The sequence below is a fragment of the Cygnus atratus genome, chromosome 4 (assembly GCF_013377495.2).
Source record: "Cygnus atratus isolate AKBS03 ecotype Queensland, Australia chromosome 4, CAtr_DNAZoo_HiC_assembly, whole genome shotgun sequence".
NCBI classification, from domain to species: Eukaryota; Metazoa; Chordata; class Aves; order Anseriformes; family Anatidae; genus Cygnus; species Cygnus atratus.
Window position 1 is genome coordinate 20,264,581 of NC_066365.1, and position 22,595 is coordinate 20,287,175.

The following is a 22,595-nucleotide window of genomic DNA, read 5'->3' on the forward strand; positions in this document are numbered from 1 at the left end:
TGAAACTCACAAATTTACACATACCTGAAGCAGTTCCCTAACTGCATGTTTATTTTCATGTACGTTTGACCTATCTCACACTGTGATATGTTGCATGTGCTTGCTTCTTTTGTCTGGGGCTGGTGTCTGTATTGTTTTGTGCTTCCAGATAGCGGTGGGTGTGCTCGCAAACGTGCTGCAATGTCTGTCACATTAACAGCTGTGAAGAGGGTTCAGAGTTCTCCAAACCTATTGGCCTCAGGTATAACAACTAACCAGAGGGATTCTACTTCTTAATGGCTTTCTATAGCATTACATGTTTCTGCAATATTACTCTGCAAGGAGAAGAAGGGTAACCATATTTTCTATTCCACTCACAGGTCTGTTACTGAGTTCTACAATGCTCAATGCTCTTTAAAAAGTAGATTTCATTTTTCTTTATCAATGCTCAATAGCCATTAATGAAAAAATAAATAGATAGGAAGACTTAGGAAGAATTAGTTATTTATAAAATTAACTTTGATACATATTTTGGGCCTCATGTCCCCCATTTTATTTGCTTTTTATAAAATAATACAGCATGAAAAGTAGGTTTTGTTTATTACAACTTGCTTTAAAAGCGGCTTTCAAAAGAATCTGTATGTTGTTGCAAAATCATCATCAGAAGCCAGATAAACTTAAAAATATTTCTGATACTTTTTTTCCTAAAAATGTGTAGAAGAATAAAAGCATGCTGAACGTCCAGTAGAGAGACGGGGCTGTTTCTTAGCAGTACTCCTGTCTGGTTTTGCAACATGAAATGGGTATCAGCTGCCCAGGTTCACTACTGAATTAATTACTCTTAAGTACAAATCATTAAAGAATCTTGTGTGGTGTGGACTAACTTACACCAATATGAACATATGTGTTCACACCAAGTATCATATAGGAAGTTGAATAAAGAATGAGACAAAAAAGTAGTTGCAACATATAGTCTTTGTTTTGTATGTCTTTTATAATATAAGGGTAGTCCCCAGGAATAAGAATTCTGATGGCATTTATGAAACAAATCAAAAACTTGGTTGCAAATTCCTGTAGGTAAGGATGGTAGAAGGGTCATTGGGATTACTGTGCATACGAAGATTCAAGAAAACATTGCATCCTTATTTCTTAGCAATCCTAATAATTTTTTATTGTTTAAGCATGTAGTACAAACCTCTTAATGTCTTGTGTCACTACACTTAAAACTAGTGATGGTTGCTTTAATAATAGTACTATAATCCTAGTGGGTTAGGTTATTGCACATTATAAATTATTTTTAATTTGTTTAGAGTGGTAATAATTCTAGTTTGTTCAGGGGAAGAAAACAGCACTGATATATCTACAAGTAATCCAAGAAAACACCAGAATTTCATATCTATTGTGTGCTGGCAGTATGTATGTGTCAGTTTCAGTGTTTGCTTTGAAGTGATGAAGAAAGCTTCACACATTCTGGTGTGAAGGGGGAGAAAAATCCTGACAATCTGTAGACGACTTTCTTGGTTTTGAATTAAACCTTTCCAGCTGATCTTAAAAGAATGTTATTTCTTTAGATATCTAAATTTTAGATGATAGCAGATCATAGTATTTACTGGGGTTAAAAAAAAAAAAAGGCAAATATTTATTTATTATTGGCTCTCTGAAATAGTAGTGATTAATTAACAGTAACAGCACACTGTAGCCTTCTGTAGACCTTGAGCAGTAAACATTAGTATCTATGATATAGTAATATTGAGGCATACTTAAGTAAAAGAAGGGAATTGTATCTATTGCAGACAGTAAAGATAAATATGTAGGTATGTAATTCTCAGTAAGTTCCCTAAGATATAGCCTTGCTTTTTAATTAGCCCAGAATTCAAAATGATTAGTTAATCAGTGACTTAAATATCTAAATAAATAAATAAACTTGATGAAACAATGTGCACCAGATGTTCTGCTGGTTTTTTTATTTTTTGGTGTGATCTTAACATGTTCACTAGATCACTGATGAAATTTAATTCAGTAGTCTTATCTGCATAGTCATGGCAACAGAACAATAAATGGAAGCAAACATACCCATCCTGGCATCACTGACTACTGAGTCACTGTCATCTTTTTGCAAACCTACCTTTTGAAATTAACCCTGTGAGCCTAGCTGCATGTTAAGACACCCCGAGTATTTATGAGCAAGGAACATGGAACTAGATGTAGTTTTGTAACTGGAAATGTTGTCATTCTTACAATTGATTATTTTATTTCTAACACACTGATATTGCTTGGTTTTTTTAGGGTCTGATTCTCAGTCTCCAGATTCAGGTAAATAAAAAACTGTTATTTATGCATCAGTGTAATACTGCGTAAGTGGATGAAATATAACAATCTTCCATTTATTTGGTTTCATCACTCCATACATCTGCATTCTTTAAGGAAAGCACCACTGAATTTGTAATAATAACTACAGGTGGTTAAGACCTCAAATTAAGGTCTTACTTGGGAAGCAGTATTTCCTATAACACAGTGTATGTTGTCAGAAAATTAGTTGCGTGGGAGGATACAGACTGCTAATTTGCCACCTTTAGCTTCAGTGGCACTTGCTATTTCATTTTTAGTCTCTTACTCAGTATTACAAGTTCTGCCCACCCCACTTAGCAGCCTCCTCACATAATGTGTTACTTTTCCCAGCCTCTATCTTCAATATTTTGTCTTCAAATCTGTAACTTGTTGAGATAGGATAATATCTTCCCCTATATTTGAACAGTGTCTTGAGCGATGTTCAGCTCTGATGATAAAGACAAAACATGGTTGTTTGGTTGGAAAATTGAGGTGTTGTTCAGATTTGAAAATAAGATTGGAACAGATAATCAGGTATTGAGGTGAAATTGCCATGATAGAATAACTTCACATGGTCTGGGATGTTTTTCAAAAATCTGACACAGCTGTGAAGATCAAGAACCTAATCTGTAAAAGTATTTCAGTCAGCCTTATACAGGGTCTGAAACAACAGAATCTCAAAAGGACTCCCAGGGCTAAAATCAGTATTTATGAATGTTGTGGGGAGCTATCAAACTGCTACCAACAGTATTGTCAGTCATGAGTTTTCAAAATTTTAAAGATATAAAAAGTTTGCAAGTGGCAGCTTTAGCCCTATTCTTACCACTTCCATGGTGATATCAGCAGCAATGTCAGTTGTGTAGTAGATAAATTTCCACAGTTTGCTTAATAGTTGGGTTGATATGATGATAGCAAAATATAGATCTAGTAACCACAAAAAATATATATAATAATAATTTGATTCTTTTTTTCCTCACAAAAGCCTGGAGATCTTACAATAATGGAAGTAGAGAGACACTGAATGGAGACATTAGCAGTTCATCTCTCACAGCAAAAGGTTTTAGAAGTGTGCGGCCCAACCTACAGGATAAAAAATCACCAACTCAGGTAAAACTGAACACACCATGTTTCATTCTTTGGCATTTGTGTGTGAATTGTTTTTTGGGGGGACACCATATACAGATGGGATGGTCCTATGGGAATGCTATCCTGATATCTTCCAGATAGTGTGAATACATATGGGTGATTACAAACTGTTTTGCTGTGTAGATAAAGTATACTCTGCACAAGATGCATGCCTGCAGGTTAATTACCAGAAATTGCTTTCAATGAACAAGATAGCCAGCTTAAAAAAAAAGAAAAAAAAGTCAAACACAAATAAAAGCTTTCCAGGAGTGTTCCCAGACTTCAAAGAATACTTATTAATGTTTTACACTCTGAAACACTTGTCATTTATCAAGATATTGGAGGATAAAAGTTTATTAATTATAAGATGTTTCTGCCTGTTTTGCAGAACAATCCAATTAGCACTAAAAAAACACAACTTTGAAGAATATTAATCTGCCCAAAAAAGGTCGACATACTGTTGTCAATACTGTTTCTGTTACTATTTTAATTCAGTGGTTTAAGAGGCCTGTCTGTTGTAAATATGTGTGTTACCTGTGAATAATAGCTTGTCATCTAAAATCATGTAGTACATTTTGGAAATGATTTACATATCTGAACAGTTTCACATTAATAATTTTCATTGTGTAATAATTTCATGTTTATTTTTTTTAAGAAAATAAAGCCTATTTTGGCTCCCTTCTGAACCCAGTTTACTCAGTGAGCAAATGGAACATCTGGTTTTCTAAATACAAGCTGTACAGCTAAAGGTGGTGGGAACCTGAACAATTCAATTTTCCATTGAATTGAACAATGTTGGATGGAACCCGTAGTTCTTAGTTGTTTTTTTTTTAATTTAAAGATAAAAGTAAAACTGAGTTATATCTCCTGCTAACATTTACTTTCTTTCTGTTTCTTCTTCAATGTTATTTTGCTGTGTGGATGCTTTTGGCAAATAAGGCACCTCTGCCACCCCCTAGAAAAGAAAGTTTTCAAAGAGCGAGAGTAACTAATCACAAGAACGGAATTAATCTCCAGGCAGTAACAACTGAGCCAGATAAACACCTTCCCACAGATACTGGCTATTACACTACTGAGAAGTCTGTCCAGAAGATAATGTCTTCTCAAATATCTAACACAAGTGTGTCCTATGCACAAAAAATCACTAAACCACTGACCTCAATCTCCAGTGCAGGCACAAGCACAGTAGCTGGTATTAGTGCTACTCTCCACCAAGGCCAAAGACAACAGACTCAAAAGCGGAGGGTATCTACCCTTAAATTAACCCGGACACAAGACTCAGTGAGTAGCATTCATTGTAATACACAGCAACAGCTCAAGCCTGTTGAAGTGCCAATATTTTCACAAAGGCCTGTCTCACCTGCCTGTAACCCCATGCCTGAGATACACACAGCGTCTCTTTCCATTCAGATAGCTCCCATCCCTGACAATAAAGCAGAGCCTGAAATCCAAGAACATCCACCTAGTATTTCTCCAGACACTTCAAAGATGTCTTCAAAGGATTTGGGACAAAAGTCTACAGTTCTTCCTTCTTCACAGGCTGCAGAATGCCATGTGGTATATTTAATTTTTCCATTTTTTTATTTTAGATCATTCATGAATCACTTAATAACTCTGTTTAGTTATACTTATATTATCAAAGTTAGACCTTTTGTTTTCTGGGTAAAACTACCTGTCATGTGGATCAAAACAGAACTGAACAAAACGATGTTTTTGGAAGGGTATTGCAAAAAAAATAAAAAAAAATTTGAACCCAGCTGAGCTGGAAAGTAGACTTCCTTGTTCCTCTGTGTGCACTTTATGGAGTGCAAATGCACAATAGGAAATTAGTGAACTGTGGGTTTAAATGATCGTTCCTAGAGAGAAAAGCATTAAAGCATTGTGCTGCCATAGGTACTGTGGAAGGATCACATCTGGATGGAGTGTTGTGGTTTTTTTCTGCAAACGCAGCTCTGGCAGTTTCCTAGGCCCACCAAAAATAATTTTCTCAGTTCTTTCAGCAAGGCTAGTCATTGCTGTCTCCTGTGATCTGCGCAATAGCCCTTTTTTAAAAGAAAAAAAAAAAAGAATTGATAAAATATTTTTAAGTCAACTACATGTACATCAAGCATCACAAGGCAAGGCGCTTCTAAGTCCCTCTGTTTCTTGCAAACCCAGCGTGTACTGAGATGAAAATTCTTTGTTAGCTGTACAGATCTCATCAGGGAGAAATGGGAACACCAAGTACGTAGTCTAGGAAAGAAGCCAAAGGTCTCACAGAAGTGATTCTATCTCGTGTTTAAAGAGATGCTATCAAGTATCGTAGTAAATAAGAATAGGAACGTCAGTTCTGTGTGCATGTCAAATAATCTTGGTCTTTTTTAAAAGCCACCTGTGGGAGTGAGCCCAGATTTCTCTGATGCATTTTGCTGTGTACCAGAGATACTAATTATGGCAAAGATTTTGTGTGGTTTTTATCTATTATTGTTTGTTATTTTAAAGATACAAGTTTTTAAAGCATTTCTGAAACCTCCAGTAATCCCAGAGTATGTGTTGAGAAAAAAAGGAAAAAAAAATGCATTAAAAAGCATTCATGAAATCTGAAGCAGAGATAAGCTTCTATGCAAAAACTGATGAACGGAATTCTACTTTATTTCTGGGTTCCTGGTAATATTCCTCTTAGAGTAGCTAGACCAGATGGAATACTAGGGAGTGAAGGGTTATTAACGTTTTTGAGGAGCAGCTGTTGAACATGTTCATGATTGTTGGTTTGGTAGGTAAGAGTCATATCAGGCTACTGGGGAACTATAGCCTATACTGAAAGACTGCCAGGGAGCAGATAGCTAGGTCTTAGAAGGGATCAGAAAAGCTTCTTAGGGACTAGAGGTGTCTGAGCTGGGTTTATTGCTGTTCTGAAAGGTACTGAATCAGATCAAATCAGTCTATGAGCAATAAGACAACAACAAATACATACCTGCCAGAAAGTGAGTTCTGAATAAATTATTTCTGCTCTGCATTCCTAGTTAAGATTGTTCTATTTTAAAAGTTAATTATTCTATTATATCTACTGCTGTACCAGTTTATCTGAGTTTGAAGTGCCTTCAGTTAGATCTACGAGTTGCTATACGTCTAAGCATATCTGCCTGACACCTTTGTCTCAGTCAGGAGCATATCTGTTTATCTAGTCCTACTGAAATCAGTGGGTCTACTTTGTAGTAAACAGGGCACAATCTTGGAAACCTGAAGTCCACTGACAGCCCTGGAGCTGTCAATAGTAGTAAAACGTCTGGTTCTTTCAGAGAATCACACTCAACCACACTTTGGAAGCCAAAAGTGTCTGCATTAGCTATATTCCCCTCTTCTTCAACTCTGAGTGAAAATTCTGAACTGAACAAAGCTCTGTGAAATTATATGGTTACAGTTTGCAATGCTGCTTTTGAATTCACTCCATTTACCAATGGAGGCATGTAAGACTTGCAATGAAATTTGTCCGTAAGATTAGAGAGAGAACTAGTGTCAAAACCATTCTATTGGAATACACACAATAATTTAGAGTATTTAGAGAAAAACAAGTTGCTTTACCCTTGAGAAGAACCAGTTCACTACCTACTGTTTTTGTCAAGTAAAGTCAGTTCAAGCAAGAGCCACAGTGAAGAAGTCATGTCAGAAACAGTAACGAAGGCTAAGTAAGAGCTTTTCATGATAGATAGGATAGGTCCAAAAATTGGGCATCGATGGATATCATCAGACAGTAGTACAGGCATAGGTGTAGTCAATACTACTTAAGCATTGGTATGTTTTATTTTCACTTAAAAGTGGTTGTTCAGCCTGTTAACAATATGGTGCATTATATATGCGGAGATAAATCAGTGTCTCTCAAACAAAAGTGGTCTTACAACAGCTAACAGATATTAAGGGAAATACCTTTTTTTTAACATCCAGACTCATAATTGCCAGAATGATCGTAAATAACTCATCTTCTAGCTACTTCTTTTTTATTTAGAATTTTAAAAGTCAAAACACATTTTGCAGTTTCTTTTTATTTTAGAATCTATTTTAGTTTCATGATGAGCTGACAAAATTCAAAACTAGCTGTAAATTGTTTGACAATTCTACACTTATTTTTATGTATTCTCCTTGCTTTCAGTGTGTGGGAAGAACAATAAGAAATCTGTCAATTGGAGTTCTTTGAATAAAACAAGAAAATCTGAGCTGATCACAGGGATCATTAAGGAATACATGCCTTTCAGGCTGCATCCATTTATTGTTCTTTTGCCTGCAAAATTCAGCTGACATCATCCATGATGCTCAACATCAAAATAAATTCTAAACATTAGTATGAAGAGGTGTATCTAGCATCACGGTCAAGCCGTGGAGCCAGTGTTTTTTGCCAGGTCTGTGTTAAAATACATACGCTGAAACTAGAGTACAAGTCATCATATAAGATGTTGCAAAATTCTGCATCAGATTAGGTCCCAAAGCCAAGATGCCATCAGCTACAGTTAGAAACAAAGGTTACCACTCTATGTCTGAAAAGATTTCTGACTGAGAACTCTGATTGAAATCTTGGATCTGTTCTAGTGGATGCGAAAAACTGTGATCCACTTCTGCACTGTATCTCATGGTATTGGTAAAGTTTACAATTTCCATCACACAGACAAATTAAGTGTACTATGTATGACAGTATTTTCATTTTTGAAATAGTTTTAGATTTGCAAGCTCTACATGACTTTGCACAGCAGTTAAATTACTCTTATATAAGCAGACCATAGTCTGTCAATTCAAAATTTTTCTTTTTTTAGGGATGCTTTTAGACTATAGATAAGACCTACCATCAGTGTTGAAAGCTGCCATAGGAACTCACAAAAATAAATACATTCAGAAAGGCATTATAAAAACAAACAACTCTCCCTCCCTCTGCAGCTGGGTTTATATATATGGAGGGGAGTGAGGAAGATTGGCTAGTCATCATTTCTTAAGAGGTGGTAAATGAGAAATGTTGTGTGTGTGCGGGTACCTATGTGCATATGGCACACGTACATCTATATGATGTCACAAAGCATGCAAAGACACAGCCAACTGTAAAAAAGAGAGAGCCTGTATGGCCCAAGTTCATGCACAACAATTTTGTAATATTCTTCAATTTTTCTCATTATGTCTGTGCTCCTATTTGCACTTCATTTCAGAGCTCATCTGCTGGAACTTGAGGAGCAAGCAGAAGTGTGGTATGACTCACCAAGTGACATTTTGTAAACACTCCTACTCAGAGAAGGGTTAAACCCTTGAAAAGCATACATGAAAAGAGAAGCATTCAAGTTACTCAGTATTGTGTTTTTAGGGTGTTTTTTTTTTTTTGGTTTACTTACAGTCTTGAGAGATCCTGCTACTCTGTACCATGCTGCATATCTTAATCTTTTTCAACAAAGAAATTAATATTTGTTAATATGAGACTGATGGAAGTAAATTTTATTGTCCAAGTTTCTTATAAGTAGAAGTTCTAAAGTGATGGAAGAACTCTGAGCTGCAACTTCTGAAATAAACACTTCATATTTTTATCTTCATTTAGTTCCTGCTTTTATGAGTGCTATCTTGTTCTAGATACTGCTCTCTAAAACTGAGGGTGCAAAACATTTGCCCTGGTTGCTTGAACTCCACAGATGGTGAACACTTGGTTTAGTACTGGTGTCATGGATGAATAAAGGCTACTGTCTTAGAAATTTCCTTGGCCAGCCTTATAGCTGTAGACAAGTGAATCTAAGAAAATAACCTATAATTCAAAAAAATGTCTGAACAGCTTTATCTAATACAGGCATTATTGTATGGTAGATGTTGACAATGTAGTGAGTAATGTAGAAGGGAGAGGAGACCAGTTTCAATGTTTTGGGGACAGACAGAAAGCAAAGAAAATCCAGAACATAATTTTCCTTTTCACATCTGTATCACTAATGCATTTTTGCACAAGGGCTGAATTGCCTTCGTATGTTGAGTTTTAGAATAATAGAGTTAATTAGTAAAAATGGACATAGGAATGTAACTTGCAGCATCAGTTTGGACATTTTGACATCAGCTTTTATCAATAAAAATAGAGGTATTTTTACCCATTTGTACAAGCGTATGGGTTTAATTTGGATGTTAACTACTAAACTCTGCTATTTATTAACAAAATGAATTTATTCACTCATCTTTGAGTCTCCTTATCTGTGTCTTGACTTTTGAAGCAAGGCCAGTACTTTGGTGTCATGAGTAACCTTGCAGCACTCCACAAATCTTGTGTTAATATGATAGAGGACAAAACCTGTTCTAGGGTCGCCTGTCTACTTCATGTGAATTGGGTGGAAACTGTATGCTTCAGGCATGACATTTTAGTATTTGGTGGAAGGTGAACATTTCTGAAGACCAGCTGAAAGCTGTGCTTAAGACTTTGAATTTGTTCCAAGACCGTGTTGATATTTATTTCTCAAGTGTTGCTCCACAGCCCAAGATAATTATGTAGTCTAATGTTTCATCATTCTAATAGATGAAATACTTGTTTGACAGTTAATCCAAATGACTTCTTATAGCATTTCTTGGGCTATGAAAATAACAAAACCTAATTTGAAGCACACTGGATGGAACTGGTATTAAAAGTTGAGGTTTTTTGAATGTATTCAACCTTGTTTTTCTCATATTTTTCACAGTGGTGAAGAATATGGCTTAGCAGTAGCCAAATGTATCTGCTATTTAGTGCTTGCCAGCACTCCATGTTGAAAAAGACCAGTTTTTTCAATGGTTTAAACAGTTTGCTTTTTTAAAAAAAAAATATTGTTTTCAGCCACCTTTTCAGCCACTCTTTGCCAGAGTGATGATTACACCTATGACAGAGTTCTGGAACCAGCCAGAATACTCAAGTTTTTCTTTACAAAGCTGAGAAACTTCATATTGGGAAACAGTACATAGAATGGCTGCATGCCTTCTACCAATGTTGTAAGAATCATAACATTATATTTTATTTAAGAATTTGGCTTGATGAAATCAGCTATCATTTGCCAAGCACATTGTATTTAATTATTTAAGAATTCCGTTTCACTTGCTCTCTGGATGCACCCTGAATATCTTTCCTTGTGTCGTCCATCCTTACTTTTCTCAAGCATGCAGGAAATCATCTCAGTTTGAAGCTAGCAAGCTTACCAGGTTTCTTGAGTCTCCAAAGTTGCCTTTTATTTTAACAATTCAGAGATCAATTTAGTTATGGTAGCTCAGTCATGCAGCTTTTCTTCTGGGGATGCTGAGAGGATATCTGGTCTCAAGAACTTCAGAGTTTCATACACATAATTGCTTTATCTCCTGGTTTGTGTCATTCGCTAGAGATATTGAATTGTGACTTGGATGTTGAAATACATCATGAAGGATAGTTATGTTTTACCTTTATGTGTCCAACAGTGAGGTGAAATTACTGTTATATGTGTTGTTAAATGCATAGATCTTAAGCCCCTGATATGTTATGCTGTATGACCAGCTGTTTCACAACATTTTATGATTGCTTTTCATTATATTTTAATTTGAATATTTGAAGTTTAAGTATTTATTTAATTTGATTTTTGACATTTCCATTGGCAAATTAGTTATCTCTAAAAATGTTATTTCTTTTTACAGTCATCCACTTGATTATTGATTTTTCTAAATAAGTAATTTGTTTAAAGTTACTATATGGAAAGATTTTTTTTTAAGCTGTAGATTTCAAACATTGCTTACTGAAATCAGACTATATCTGATAAATAAGATTTTAATTTTAAGCTGTTTGATTATGTGTGGTTTTATTTTTTTGTTTTTACTGTTTTAACTGCAAATTTTAACAGTAGGTTTTGGCTATTTTTGTATACTCAATAGGTCCAGTAATGCCAAACAGTTCTTTCAAACCATTTGGAACAAGTGTTGGGTATCTCTTTGTATGCTGAAAATCCTTTTCTGAAATGCTTATTCATAGGGATGGTCCTGTTGACCTCACCAAGATTATTTGTGTAATTTTTAGTTGATCTCAGCAAGGATTATGGAACTGGACCCCCAGTGATCTCTCACAAGTGGCAAAAGCTGGGTTGTGTTCCCAAGTCTTCTGTAAGGGCTTTACAAGATATTTTCAGATTGTGGATTAAAATGCCAAAATGGCATTTTAATCTGATGGTTTGAAACATTTTTGAATGATTAGAGTTAAAGATGTTTGCATATTCCAAGCACTGGAAAAAAATGTTATCTTCAGTAACAATGTGATATTTATGAGTAAATACTGTTTGTTTCTTTGTTTGTTTGTTTTTAAGTAGTAATTGCTGCATGTGGTATCCTACTGTCCTGTCTTCTAAATAAATTTTAAATCCCAAATGTTCTTGCCCTGCAGCTATTCCAGAGCTTGTCAGCTCTGTCGAAAGTGAAACCACTAGTGCTGAAGTACTTTGACGTATTTCAGAAATTGATGGAAAGCTTGCAGCTGATGGGCAATATAGAAAAATTTGTGCGTCTGATTAACAAAGGCTGGACACCAAGATGTTTTTCATGTATCTTTAATTCAAAAACAATTTGCAGACACTAAAAGTCAGTTTCAGGACTACTTTAAAACCAGTGTATTGTGACCGATTTGAAATATCAAAACATAAAGCTCGTAACGTGTGAATTTTCAGAAGCACTCTTTTGAGGATATTCCTTTATGTTTTTAAGGAATGGTGCTGAAGCCAGCCAAGTAGTGTGTTTTGTTTCAGTGCTAAATCATCCCTGTCCTGTTCTTGTGTTCCCAATCATTGTTCTTCCTCAGATTTATACCAGATAGCTTAGCAATCCTTGTGTCCTCTGATGTTGAAAAGGTTGATATACTTACACCTTATCCAGTAGGCTGACAGGGTGCTTCCAGAGTGCTTGGAAATTCCAAGATCATCCAAACATTATTATCAGTGAGGCAGTGGAGAAGAAGTATTCAATCACAAGAGGAAAAAAATCCACAATCTATTGCTTGTGGGTCATGTGCACATTCAATACTAGCATTTCCATTTAGCTTGCAGTCCTGCCCATCTGTATGTTACAGTCTCAAAATGATACCCATCCTTTGATTTAAAAAAGGAGCAACATCTATGGAGATCAGGCTCACAGATACCTTTTTCCTTCTACAAAAAAAAAAAAAAAAAAGAGCATGATATTCTCTAGCCTCATATTTATTTATAAGTATAAAATAGTGTGACCCTATTAATATATGGAATATGTTGTGGAATATTCGTTCCATATATTCCAATATATGGAATATTCATCCCCAAAACACTGTGGTTTCTGGCATTGCTTCCACTAGTATTTGATGCATTAATTTCTTTCATGTTTTTCTACTTTAATATAGAGTATGGTTGATTTATTTCCTAATCCATGTGAATGTGAACTTCCTAGGCCTGCTGAAAAACTTACACTTTTGTAATTCTCCTACACACTGCAAGAGGCAAAGGGAAACGTTTTTATTCATTTGGTAATCTGTTTCTTTCTTATTTTTTTCCCTCAAATCTCAGCTTGGAAACCAGAAAGTAACTGCCCCTGTGATGGAGGTAAATGCTTCACAGACACACAGACAAACAGCAACAGAAGCTTCTCCACTGCCTCTTCCTCCTCCTGTGGTACCAGTTAACAGAGCCTCTTTCTCACCAGACAGTGGCACCCATCTAGTACCATATTCTTTGCCAGCGCTTGATGACTTTTTGCCTTCACGCTTTTATAAAACCCCAGCCCTTTCACAATTTTCATATAAATACCCATTCCTAGCTTCTGAAAGTATTATCCACAGGAACGAAACAGCCTCTGTAAGCACAGATTCTGCCATGAGTGAGTGCTCCTCCCGCACAGTGAGTGAGTCCTCCACAGCCATTCTAGATGAGCTGCAGACTTGTAGCTATGATACTACTGACTGCTCTGAAACACCTTCCCCAACCTTGAGCCAGATGTCTGCTGTGTCAGATGGCACCACCTTAACCAACACTGCTGCCACTTCACATGTAATTATCCTTCCTTTTTTCCTCCTCCATTTTGTTCAAACAGGTTGTCAGAGGGGAAAACAATTCAGACTTGTCTGTTATCCCATTACATAGACGAGTACTCTGTTAGTTTTCTGGGTTCATAGTCTGAAAGTATGTTTTGTAACAGATGTTTAAACAAATAGTTTGCATAGCTGATTTGGTAATAGACAGGGAAGTGGTACCAAGTTGTTGCACGTATATGTGGTCAGCCAAGGTGTACTGAACATTTTGCTTAGAATAAATGAGAGTAAATTCAATAAATATCCATTCCCAATGCATTAAAAGCAAGTGGTCTGTAGCTTTTCTAGAGATATATTTAAAATACTATTAATGATTTACAGGCTTGTAGAGTTGGAGCCTCTTGGCTACCACCATTTTTTGGTTTATACTGAGGTAGAGATTTCAATAATGTAACTTGTAAATTCGTAGTAAATGTTGGCAATATTTAACACAGGTTTTTTTTTCCCCCAGCCATAGCCACTGACTGCATGAAACTGATTTTCTGTCCTCTAACTGACCTTTCCCCCTCTTAAGCACTGTTTCTTACAGGAGTGAACTTCATAAATAATCTTCTAGTATCCAAGTGTCCTGTTACTTTCCTCTCATTTAACTCACGGAAAACAGCAGCATGCAATTACCTGTTTTATATGTATGTTCATTGTTCTGTACCTTAGTACACTCACGTATGGGTAGAGAGAAGGCATAGAATTTGGGTCAAATCCAGATCACTTTTCTTTTGAAATTATCTGCATGACCAAAATGAGTGAGAACAGAGCCTTCACTAGTATTGAGCAATTTATTGCTGAATTACAAAACTGAGAAATGTTCTGAGACCTTTTACTGGGTAACAACAGCATTTCAACATTGTACAAGTACATCAGCATGCTATCATTTTCCAGCCTAAACAGAGCACTTGGTAGGCTAAAAAGAATAAACAGTGTATGTATTTTTTTTCATTTCAGATATATTTTCTAAAATGTAGTTTTAGCCCAAACTTGCACATAGGCGAGTCAATGATCTGTAGTCAGTTCTGTGATTGATGTTTAAAAAACATTAACAGGCATGTAAAAGCTGGCGTTCTTAACTTGTAACACAGCTGTGAAGCCTAAAATTTTGCAAAGTGTCAATACTGTTAATCTGCATACTGTCCAGTAGTTGTAATCAAAGATGCCATGATCAATATAGAGTGGTATGTGTAAATAAGGCACAATCACTGCAGGGCCATCTACTAGCTATGCAAAGCATGGAACATCTATATTTTCTTCTAACCTCTTTCTAAAATAATCAGCTAACTGTATTTGTTTTCTTTGTAAGCTAAAGAGAACAGTCCTTCCTTTCTTTCCTTTTTTGGGTAGTCTCCCTGTAAAGGGATCTATTACGGCCAGGTTTGGCCGCCATTTTCTCTCTTAGACATGGCCAGGCAGGGTTGAATGTAACATGGTTCACCACTAATGGAGAAGAGAATGGACGAGTCTCCCACCAAAGGACAAAAATTCCTAAACAGTCATAAGAGCCCCACTGAGAGATTAAACTGCTGGCAAGACCCACCTCTGCTTTGTGCAAGAGTCTTTGTCTCCATTCCTCTGTACACAAGGGCCAAATGATTGTAAATGTATCTACGAAATAAGAAAACAAGGGGGAAGCTGGTGGCACACATATATGTCTGCTGTTAGTGGCTCTATCCCTGTATTATTTCTGTAATGATCTTCATTCTTAAAGGAGACTCTGGTTCATTGTGTAGATGAAAACCATTGAGAGAGCAATAAAAGCAATATAGGATTGCGCCATCCAGCACTGTGCCTACATAAGATGGAGCCACAGTTTCAAAGACCAATTTGAGGATTTTTGTTTATTCTTGACATCCTTAGTCAAGAGAGCTTAGGAAAAAAGATTTTACAGCTGGTTCTCTGAGAAGAAACAGCATCAGTCCCAAAAGCATCTTGAAACTTCTCAAAACTATCTTTTATAGCTAACCCTCCCACCAGTCCAATAAGTATCAGATACATAAATTTAACAGTGACGACAAAATAAAATTTTGGGGGAAAGTAATTAAAAACTAAAAAATTATACTATTTGAGTTGGTATCCTCTCTAAAGCCTTTAAACCAAACCCAGAAATGTCATATGTGGTCATTCTATACCTACACTTAATGGTTGATGTCCATCAGCAAATTGTGTGCATCCTGTATTCATAATACCGTGTACCACTTACTGTAAGAGCCTTACTGTCTGACTTGGCCATTTGGTAAAGCGCATCATACAAATCTCTTAATTTTTTATTATAGAAATTCATAGGAGTAGCTTCCTGTTCTACAAAGAACTCACACCGGTTCTCTTTTCTTCAGAGAACCAAATGCCATAGTAAATGAATAAGAAGGTGTAAGGTTGCAGACATAGCTGCACCCTGTCTTCCCTTGAAACAAGCTCTCCCAAAAAGACAATGTGCAGAAGAGGACAACAGGTGAACCTCTGAACTAGGGTAGAAATGGTTGTCCTCACTAAAGAACCTCAGCTGAAAACATTACTTCATAGCTCTTGAAATGCTGGCCTTGAGCTGATAGAGCGCCAAGTTCTTTTGGAGAATGGTGTGAGAAAAGCCAATTTACTTTTCATTTTGGTTTTTGATTTTATTAAGGGAGAAAGCATTTAAACACAAAAGTTTTGATGGAGACATCACCACAACAAAACTTTTGAACTCACTTCTAACAGGCATCCTTAACATGTCAAACCCCTGGATGCATCTAGGAGTTCACGTGATGCTTGTATAGGAGACAATTCACTCCTGTCTCCTACCTACTGGAGGCTGAGATGTTAAAAAATTACAAATCAAATGAGCAGCCTACCAAACACAAATGTATATAAGAGGTCATGAACTATTTCATTTTCAAATGTAATAATAATATGCTATGGATTTTAATTAGACTTCTGCTATAAACTGGGCAGTTTGGAGCACTCCAGATGTTCAGATTTTAAAAAGAGTTCTGCATGAAGAGATGTTTTAGAAAGCTTCCCTCCCTTTCACTTCTCTCTCATTTCGTTCAATGTGCTTTCTCACTGTCTCTGTTTTGATCCTTGCACTGCTCCCCATAAATGTGCTACAGCCCAGGCGTGGGGGTTCAAAACCTGGGGCGAGGGAAGCAGATCGTTGTCAGAAGTACCTTTTGTGACTAACGCCCAACTGGCTTGCGATGCTGTTTTACTGACAGTTTGCTTAGCTCTCCCATTTTATTTATTTGCTATTTGCGGTCATGGCTTGGTTTTGTTTGTAGATTTGTGTGTGTGTGTATCAGTGCCATTTATTTTTGCTGTGATAGATTACACATCAGCATCCTGTAGTCACTCCAGCTGGCTTCCATTTTCTAAAGCTTTGGCTCCCTCACTTTTGCTACTCCTAACGAGACTTCTCCCTTCAGTCTGCTCAGAAGTCCCCATTAATATCAGTGGGGGTGGAGCATGCGGATCAAGGGAAAGCGTCTGTTGGAGTGAGCGATATATGGCAGGCAGCCTTTGTCACACGAGGAGAGGAACTTCTATTACCATCTGCATTTTATATTGATGCCAGATCTGTGCAGACCTTGTTTGTGCAGCTCATCTTTATTGCCTCATCTTTATTGCCTCAACCCTGCTCCTTCTGTCACCTTCCCATCTTCAGCATGCTTTCACAGGCAGCACATACAAGGAGGGAAGGGGGGAGGTACAAGGCGTATATATATATGCATATATATATACAAGGAACACTTTCTGTTCCCCACATGATGAGTGTTGTATTTCAGTGAATGCAGATGCAATAATGGCTAGATACCTGACAACTGGAAATTGTTGTGTGGATGACAGTCTTACATCACTCTTTGTTTGGGGTGGCATTCAGAGGGCTTTGTGTGTGGTTTAATGGGATATTGTTTTGTTTCTCTCAGGCTCAGATCACAGTGAATGGGAACTCTGGCACTGCTGCCAGCCCAGTGAGTCACTTTCAAAGGCCTTTTTCCCCTTCTTCAGCTTACCCTCCACCAGCTTCTCTCAATTCCAACATTGTTATCATGCAGCATGGCAGGATGATGGGTAAGCCTTGCACAGAATGTTTGCTTTATACATTACGCAACGTATTCCAATTCATGTGGCCAAGATTGCAAACAATTGCAAAGTGCTTCACATCCATAATGAAGGTATTGTCTATTCATCTACTTTGGGAAGTAAATGCAAAAAATAATAGCATTTATTGGTAGATATAATTTTGCTCCTGAACTGGATTTACTATTAAGTTTTATTGCTTATCCTTATGTTTGTGAGAGTGACCTCTTGCCACTTTTCTGTTAGCTTTCCTGAGGAAAGAGAGCATATATTAAAACAACTCAACCTGTACAGCCCATTTCAGGGTTTGCCCTCTTTAAGAAACCAAGGACCAACTTTGTACATTACTTCTCCCCACAAATCTCCATTATCTTCAGTTGAAATACTGCCAACAAAGGGAGGGGCTCTAGGCTTTTAAACACCTAAAGCCATGTCAATTTAAAATTTGTTTATGTAATTTGTAGGACATTGTTGTGTTTGCGGGGGGGGGGGGTGTTTGTTTTTGTTTTTGTTTGTTTGTTTAAATACTTACATTAGCCTTATAACAGAGCTTTGCCAGTACAGTCTTGTTCTGCAAGTACAATCATTTGCTTGCTGCTTTTTCTACCAGTGTTTGCATATTCAGATAAGAGTATATACATGGTCCAGGATCCTGGATGTGGTCCAGCAGTTTACTTTTTTTGTTTTGCATGAAGGGAAATTAAATGACAGTTCTGGCTCTGAGACTTAGGGCTTAGATAGATGCTGCTGTCCATATCTTATTACTACGAGCCATAACTGTACATATGGGTTTTTCCACATCCCCAAATACTAGATTCTTTGACTGCTTCCAGGTTGCTGAGCTAAAGGTATATCAAGGTTTAGAGACACCTGCAACAAGGAAAGTGTTTTCCTATGATTCATACTCTTGTATGATGTTGAAGTTCTGTGGTCCACAATAACAGTCTGATTTATTCTCCTTGCTAATGTAAAAATCTGACTGATGGCCTCAGTTTGAGGACTATAGAGAATGAAGGATCAGGTCCCAAATGTTTTCTAAATTTAACATCATGTGTTTTGGGAAGAAGGCCCAAGTATTCAGATGTGCCACACAGAGTTGCCCCTCACCATATATGTGTAGCGCTGGATTATTTGCAGGACTTCAAACTTGAGTAAACAGCTGAAATAGTCCTGCCAAATCCAGCTCTTTGCAGTAGCAGTGAGCAGAAATATTCAAATTAAAATCAGAGCTTTCGGTCACCAGAGCTTCTTTCAGTGATTTATATTAAAATTCAGATATTTTCTTGAGAATAATCAAGGGATGTTGATGTCACATGAAAGGCGATTGTAATCTTCAACAGTAGTGTTAGAATATTTATTTTTACTCCTTACATTAATTTATCCTGTGGTTGAAATGTCTTGTGGGTACTGTACCTGCTTGTGCAAAAAAAAACCAAACAAACAAAAAAAAAACATGGTTTGTCATAGCAACCCACTAATTTATTGAAACATACTGCTTGATGGAGTAGGGCTTTTCTTCCTGCATGTGAGAAGGAAGTCCATCATCTTCAGCAGTACAAATTGTCACATGATGCATCCCAGCAGTGAGGTGGGCTTTTTTGTTAAATAAATGACTTGCTCTAAATTTTAGAGACAGATAGTAGTATTGGCCTTTTGTTTTGTTTTGTTTTGTTAAACGAGGATTCAGGGGAGAGGAGTAGAAATATTGCAAACCACCGTGAACCAGCAGCAGTCTGCACAGTTCACAAGTTCTGTAGGTGGATCCTAATGCTGCTCTATAGGTGCCAAGTTTCTGAGGTCCATTTCTTTGGATTATCTAAGGAGCTACTTAAACAACCAATATAACTTTAGCAGGTGAAAATTGTACATAGGATGTTTTTTTGTGTGTGTTTTTGTTTTGTTTTTTGTTTTGTTTTGTTTTTTGTAATTATCATGCATCAAACTTTATGTTTCTAAATACATTTCGCCTAAGTCTTTGTGGAGATCTGGCTGAAATGTATTAATGTGCTTACAGAACAATAATTTTCTATATTTTGCTAGATTTGGGGGAGGAGAAGTTCAGAAATTCTGTCATTAGTATAAAGGATCGATAGGAAAGGTGCAAGAGGTTATAGGAAAAAGATTCAGCTCCCACTATTTCGCAATAGATGTCACTGGGTTTGTGGTTTTTTGCTTTTTTTCTGAGCAAGGTGCAGCAAAGAAGTACATCTAGTCTAATAGCCTAATGCATAAATAAGTTTAAAATTCAGCCCCAGCTAAGATGATGGTTTTATGAAGTGTTATATATGTATGTGTTTTTTAATATTATTGTCCTTCTTTGTAAAGTATACAGAAATTGGGAAGTGTGTTATAAGTGCCAAGTATGATTGTTTTATCATTATACAATATTCTGTCATGTTATCTTTACAGAGTCCACAGAGACATACTCACAGCATGTTCAGAGTGTTGGCAGCAGCAGCGCCACCAGTACAATACCAATCTGTAGATCCTCAGAGGAAGAAAAAAAAATTACAGTCATTAAAGCTCCACATTATGCAGGGATTGGCCCGGTAGATGAATCTGGAATCCCTACAGCAATTAGAACGGTAGGAAATTCTGGGGAATCTGTGTATGAACTCATACAATGAATTGATTGTTGGTAATGGGTTTTTCACATTCTTCCAGTCTTATATAATGAGGAATACAGCATGCGTAATCAGGCAGCTCGTGAATATAATATTGTGTGCTGACGGAAAAGGAGAATGCTGATGGGAGCATAATTGGGCAACTTTATGTTTCTAGTTTAATTAGAAGTAATCAAAATTTTGTGTTTCTTTCTTCAGTTGTATTCCTTCCCTTTTATGTGCAATAATTGTATTTGTGTTGTTGTCGTTTCTAAAGTCAAGTTCATACGTACTATATTTCTGTGTGAGTGTAAGTACACATGTATATGTGTATATATATATAAATCTCACACTCCTGCATTTTGGGGAGCAGTGGTTGTCATTTGATCAGTGTAGTATATAAACAAATAATTTAATGCAGATAATAGTCTAAGTGACTCGTATTTTTGCAGAAGTGCAATATATGATCATAGTGCCCATGGGTGACATAAACGAACAGTGTGGAAACCTTTTCATCGTGACTAGCCCACTTTTGATCATCTGCCACTAGTCACTGCTTGAGTGGTCCCGGGATGTCGGACTGAAGAGTTTTGTTTTCATTGTGCTGAAGCATTCTTTCCATTCTGCTGTCAGGGCAGCCTCTTCTGGCTGGTCCAGAGAGCACAGTGGCAGCTGCACTAGGTCTGTAAGGAAGTGCTTACTGGCCTTCCCAGCTGGAGAAGTGCTGTGCTAGACGGAGAAAGAGTAAGAAGAGTGGGAGCCAGGATGAAAGCAGCAGAGCCCTTGCAGGTGAAGTCTTTGTGAGGTGCAAGGATGTAGCAGCTGTTGGATATATCTTCTCTGCCAGTACTGACTTACGGGGCTGTGGTGTAATTGCCAAGAACCAGTTCAATGGATTGAAAAATTAGGGGGAAAAGCAGAAACTGATGGAGAAAAGCAATAGGAAAAATTCAGAATAAGTGGTAAGCTGGGGACAATTTTGGTAAGAATGGGGGGAAACTGGCATTTCTTGCTTTATTTTTGACATAAAAATAAGACAATCATAATCGTATAAAATGAATACATTTCTTTGCAATAATGCTCTAGCTTCCTACCCCTTCTTTAAGTAAATATGTCCCTATGCTTTATATAGGATTAAGTCATTGTTTCTGTTCTTTCTTTTTTTTTTAATAGCAGATTGGTCTAATAGGGTGCATATTAGTTACATAAGAATATAACAGAAATCCCCCTCAAGTGCGCTTAACAGAGTTGGCAACTTGCCAACCTATATTTAACTTTCAGATTGTATGGTCTGATACTCTAAGATTTTCTCCTGAAAATGTAATGTAATTTGAATTAGGACATTTTTCATCTGGATTAGCCTTTCATTTTTTGTTGTATTTCAATTTCAAAATGTCTTGCAGCTTGTAAACTTAGTGTTACAGAACTGATTCTGATGATGAGGCATACGATTATGCTAGCATGTCTGTGTCTGTCTGTCTCATATGCTATTTTGTGTCCTTATACAGGTTTTTTTTTTAAGATTTAGCTGGACTTGAGGTCATTTTCAAGATACTGATTTGAGATTACATTTTAAATATACACAAGTGTATTTGAGCCTGTTGTACCCCAGTTATGTGAGAACAAAGGTGATATAGTTGTCAGCAAAAGACTCAAATATGCTGCACCTTGACATCTCTCAGAAGTGCAGTACTATGCAGAAGCATGCAAAAGTGCTATAACTGCACTTCCCGTGAACAGGAGAAGGTAGGATATATCACTCACTCTCTGTCCAAGGTCAGGGGGAAATCCGAATAGGAATCTTCTCCCAGAAAGTTCAGACTTACACCATCTGAAGGGAGAAAGTTTTCAAATTAGTTGAGCTTATGGTTGCATGCAAAGTTCATAAATTTCTTATTTTTCCATCTCAATAAAAATGGCAATATTCTATTAAAAAAGCATTAAATGCAGATTCAGAGGTGATAGGTAACATATACATTGTGTTCTCAAATGCTATGCTACTCAAAGGGAAGCTTTTAAATAAGAATTTGAGAGTATCTGTATTCCAGATGTGGAGAGCTTTTCAGGAGTACAGATTTTTCAAGCTGTGGTGATCTCCTGCAAGTCTCTTTCCCCTCAGAGCATGGTTAGTGACAGCTGTTCAGCCAGGGAAAGCAGTGATGTTCCCTTTGCTTTCCATTCCTGCAAACCCTTTGCCCAGAGGTGCTGAGAGGGGAAGGGCTGCTATAAAGCTGTCCCTTCTCTCAAAACCTCCATCCCATGTCAGCATGTTACCTCCATACCGCTTTAGCTCCTGCCAGCTATGGGAAGTGCAAACCCAAAGCCTGAAAATTCAGATCATTGTTAAGTTCTGCCACCGTGCCAAGCCCTGCCCCAAAGATGATGAAATTCCAAGGCTTTAAAAATGAAGTCTTTGAAAAAGAGAGTAAAAAGCTGTTCACTCAGAAAAGCAGTCAAATGGCAACACTAGACTTCACCACTGACAGTGTCCTATGAAAGGA

At 37.0% G+C, this 22,595-nt stretch overlaps 1 protein-coding gene across 3 annotated transcripts in view; it reads left to right on the forward strand.

The window, feature by feature from the left end:
* SORBS2 (sorbin and SH3 domain containing 2) overlaps positions 1 to 22,595 on the forward strand; it is a 155,491-nt gene that overhangs the window by 79,683 nt on the left and 53,213 nt on the right. For 2 of the 3 annotated variants that reach the window (XM_050710211.1, XM_035557832.2), the window contains exon 1: positions 20,860 to 20,883. In XM_050710211.1, coding sequence (XP_050566168.1) covers positions 20,860 to 20,883 — 24 coding nt within the window. Of the gene's footprint in view, positions 1 to 148; positions 242 to 2,265; positions 2,293 to 3,289; positions 3,415 to 4,371; positions 4,990 to 12,923; positions 13,404 to 17,337; positions 17,483 to 19,900; positions 20,077 to 20,859; positions 20,884 to 22,595 lie in introns of those variants that run through there. The other variant, XM_050710210.1, reaches the window with a different exon arrangement.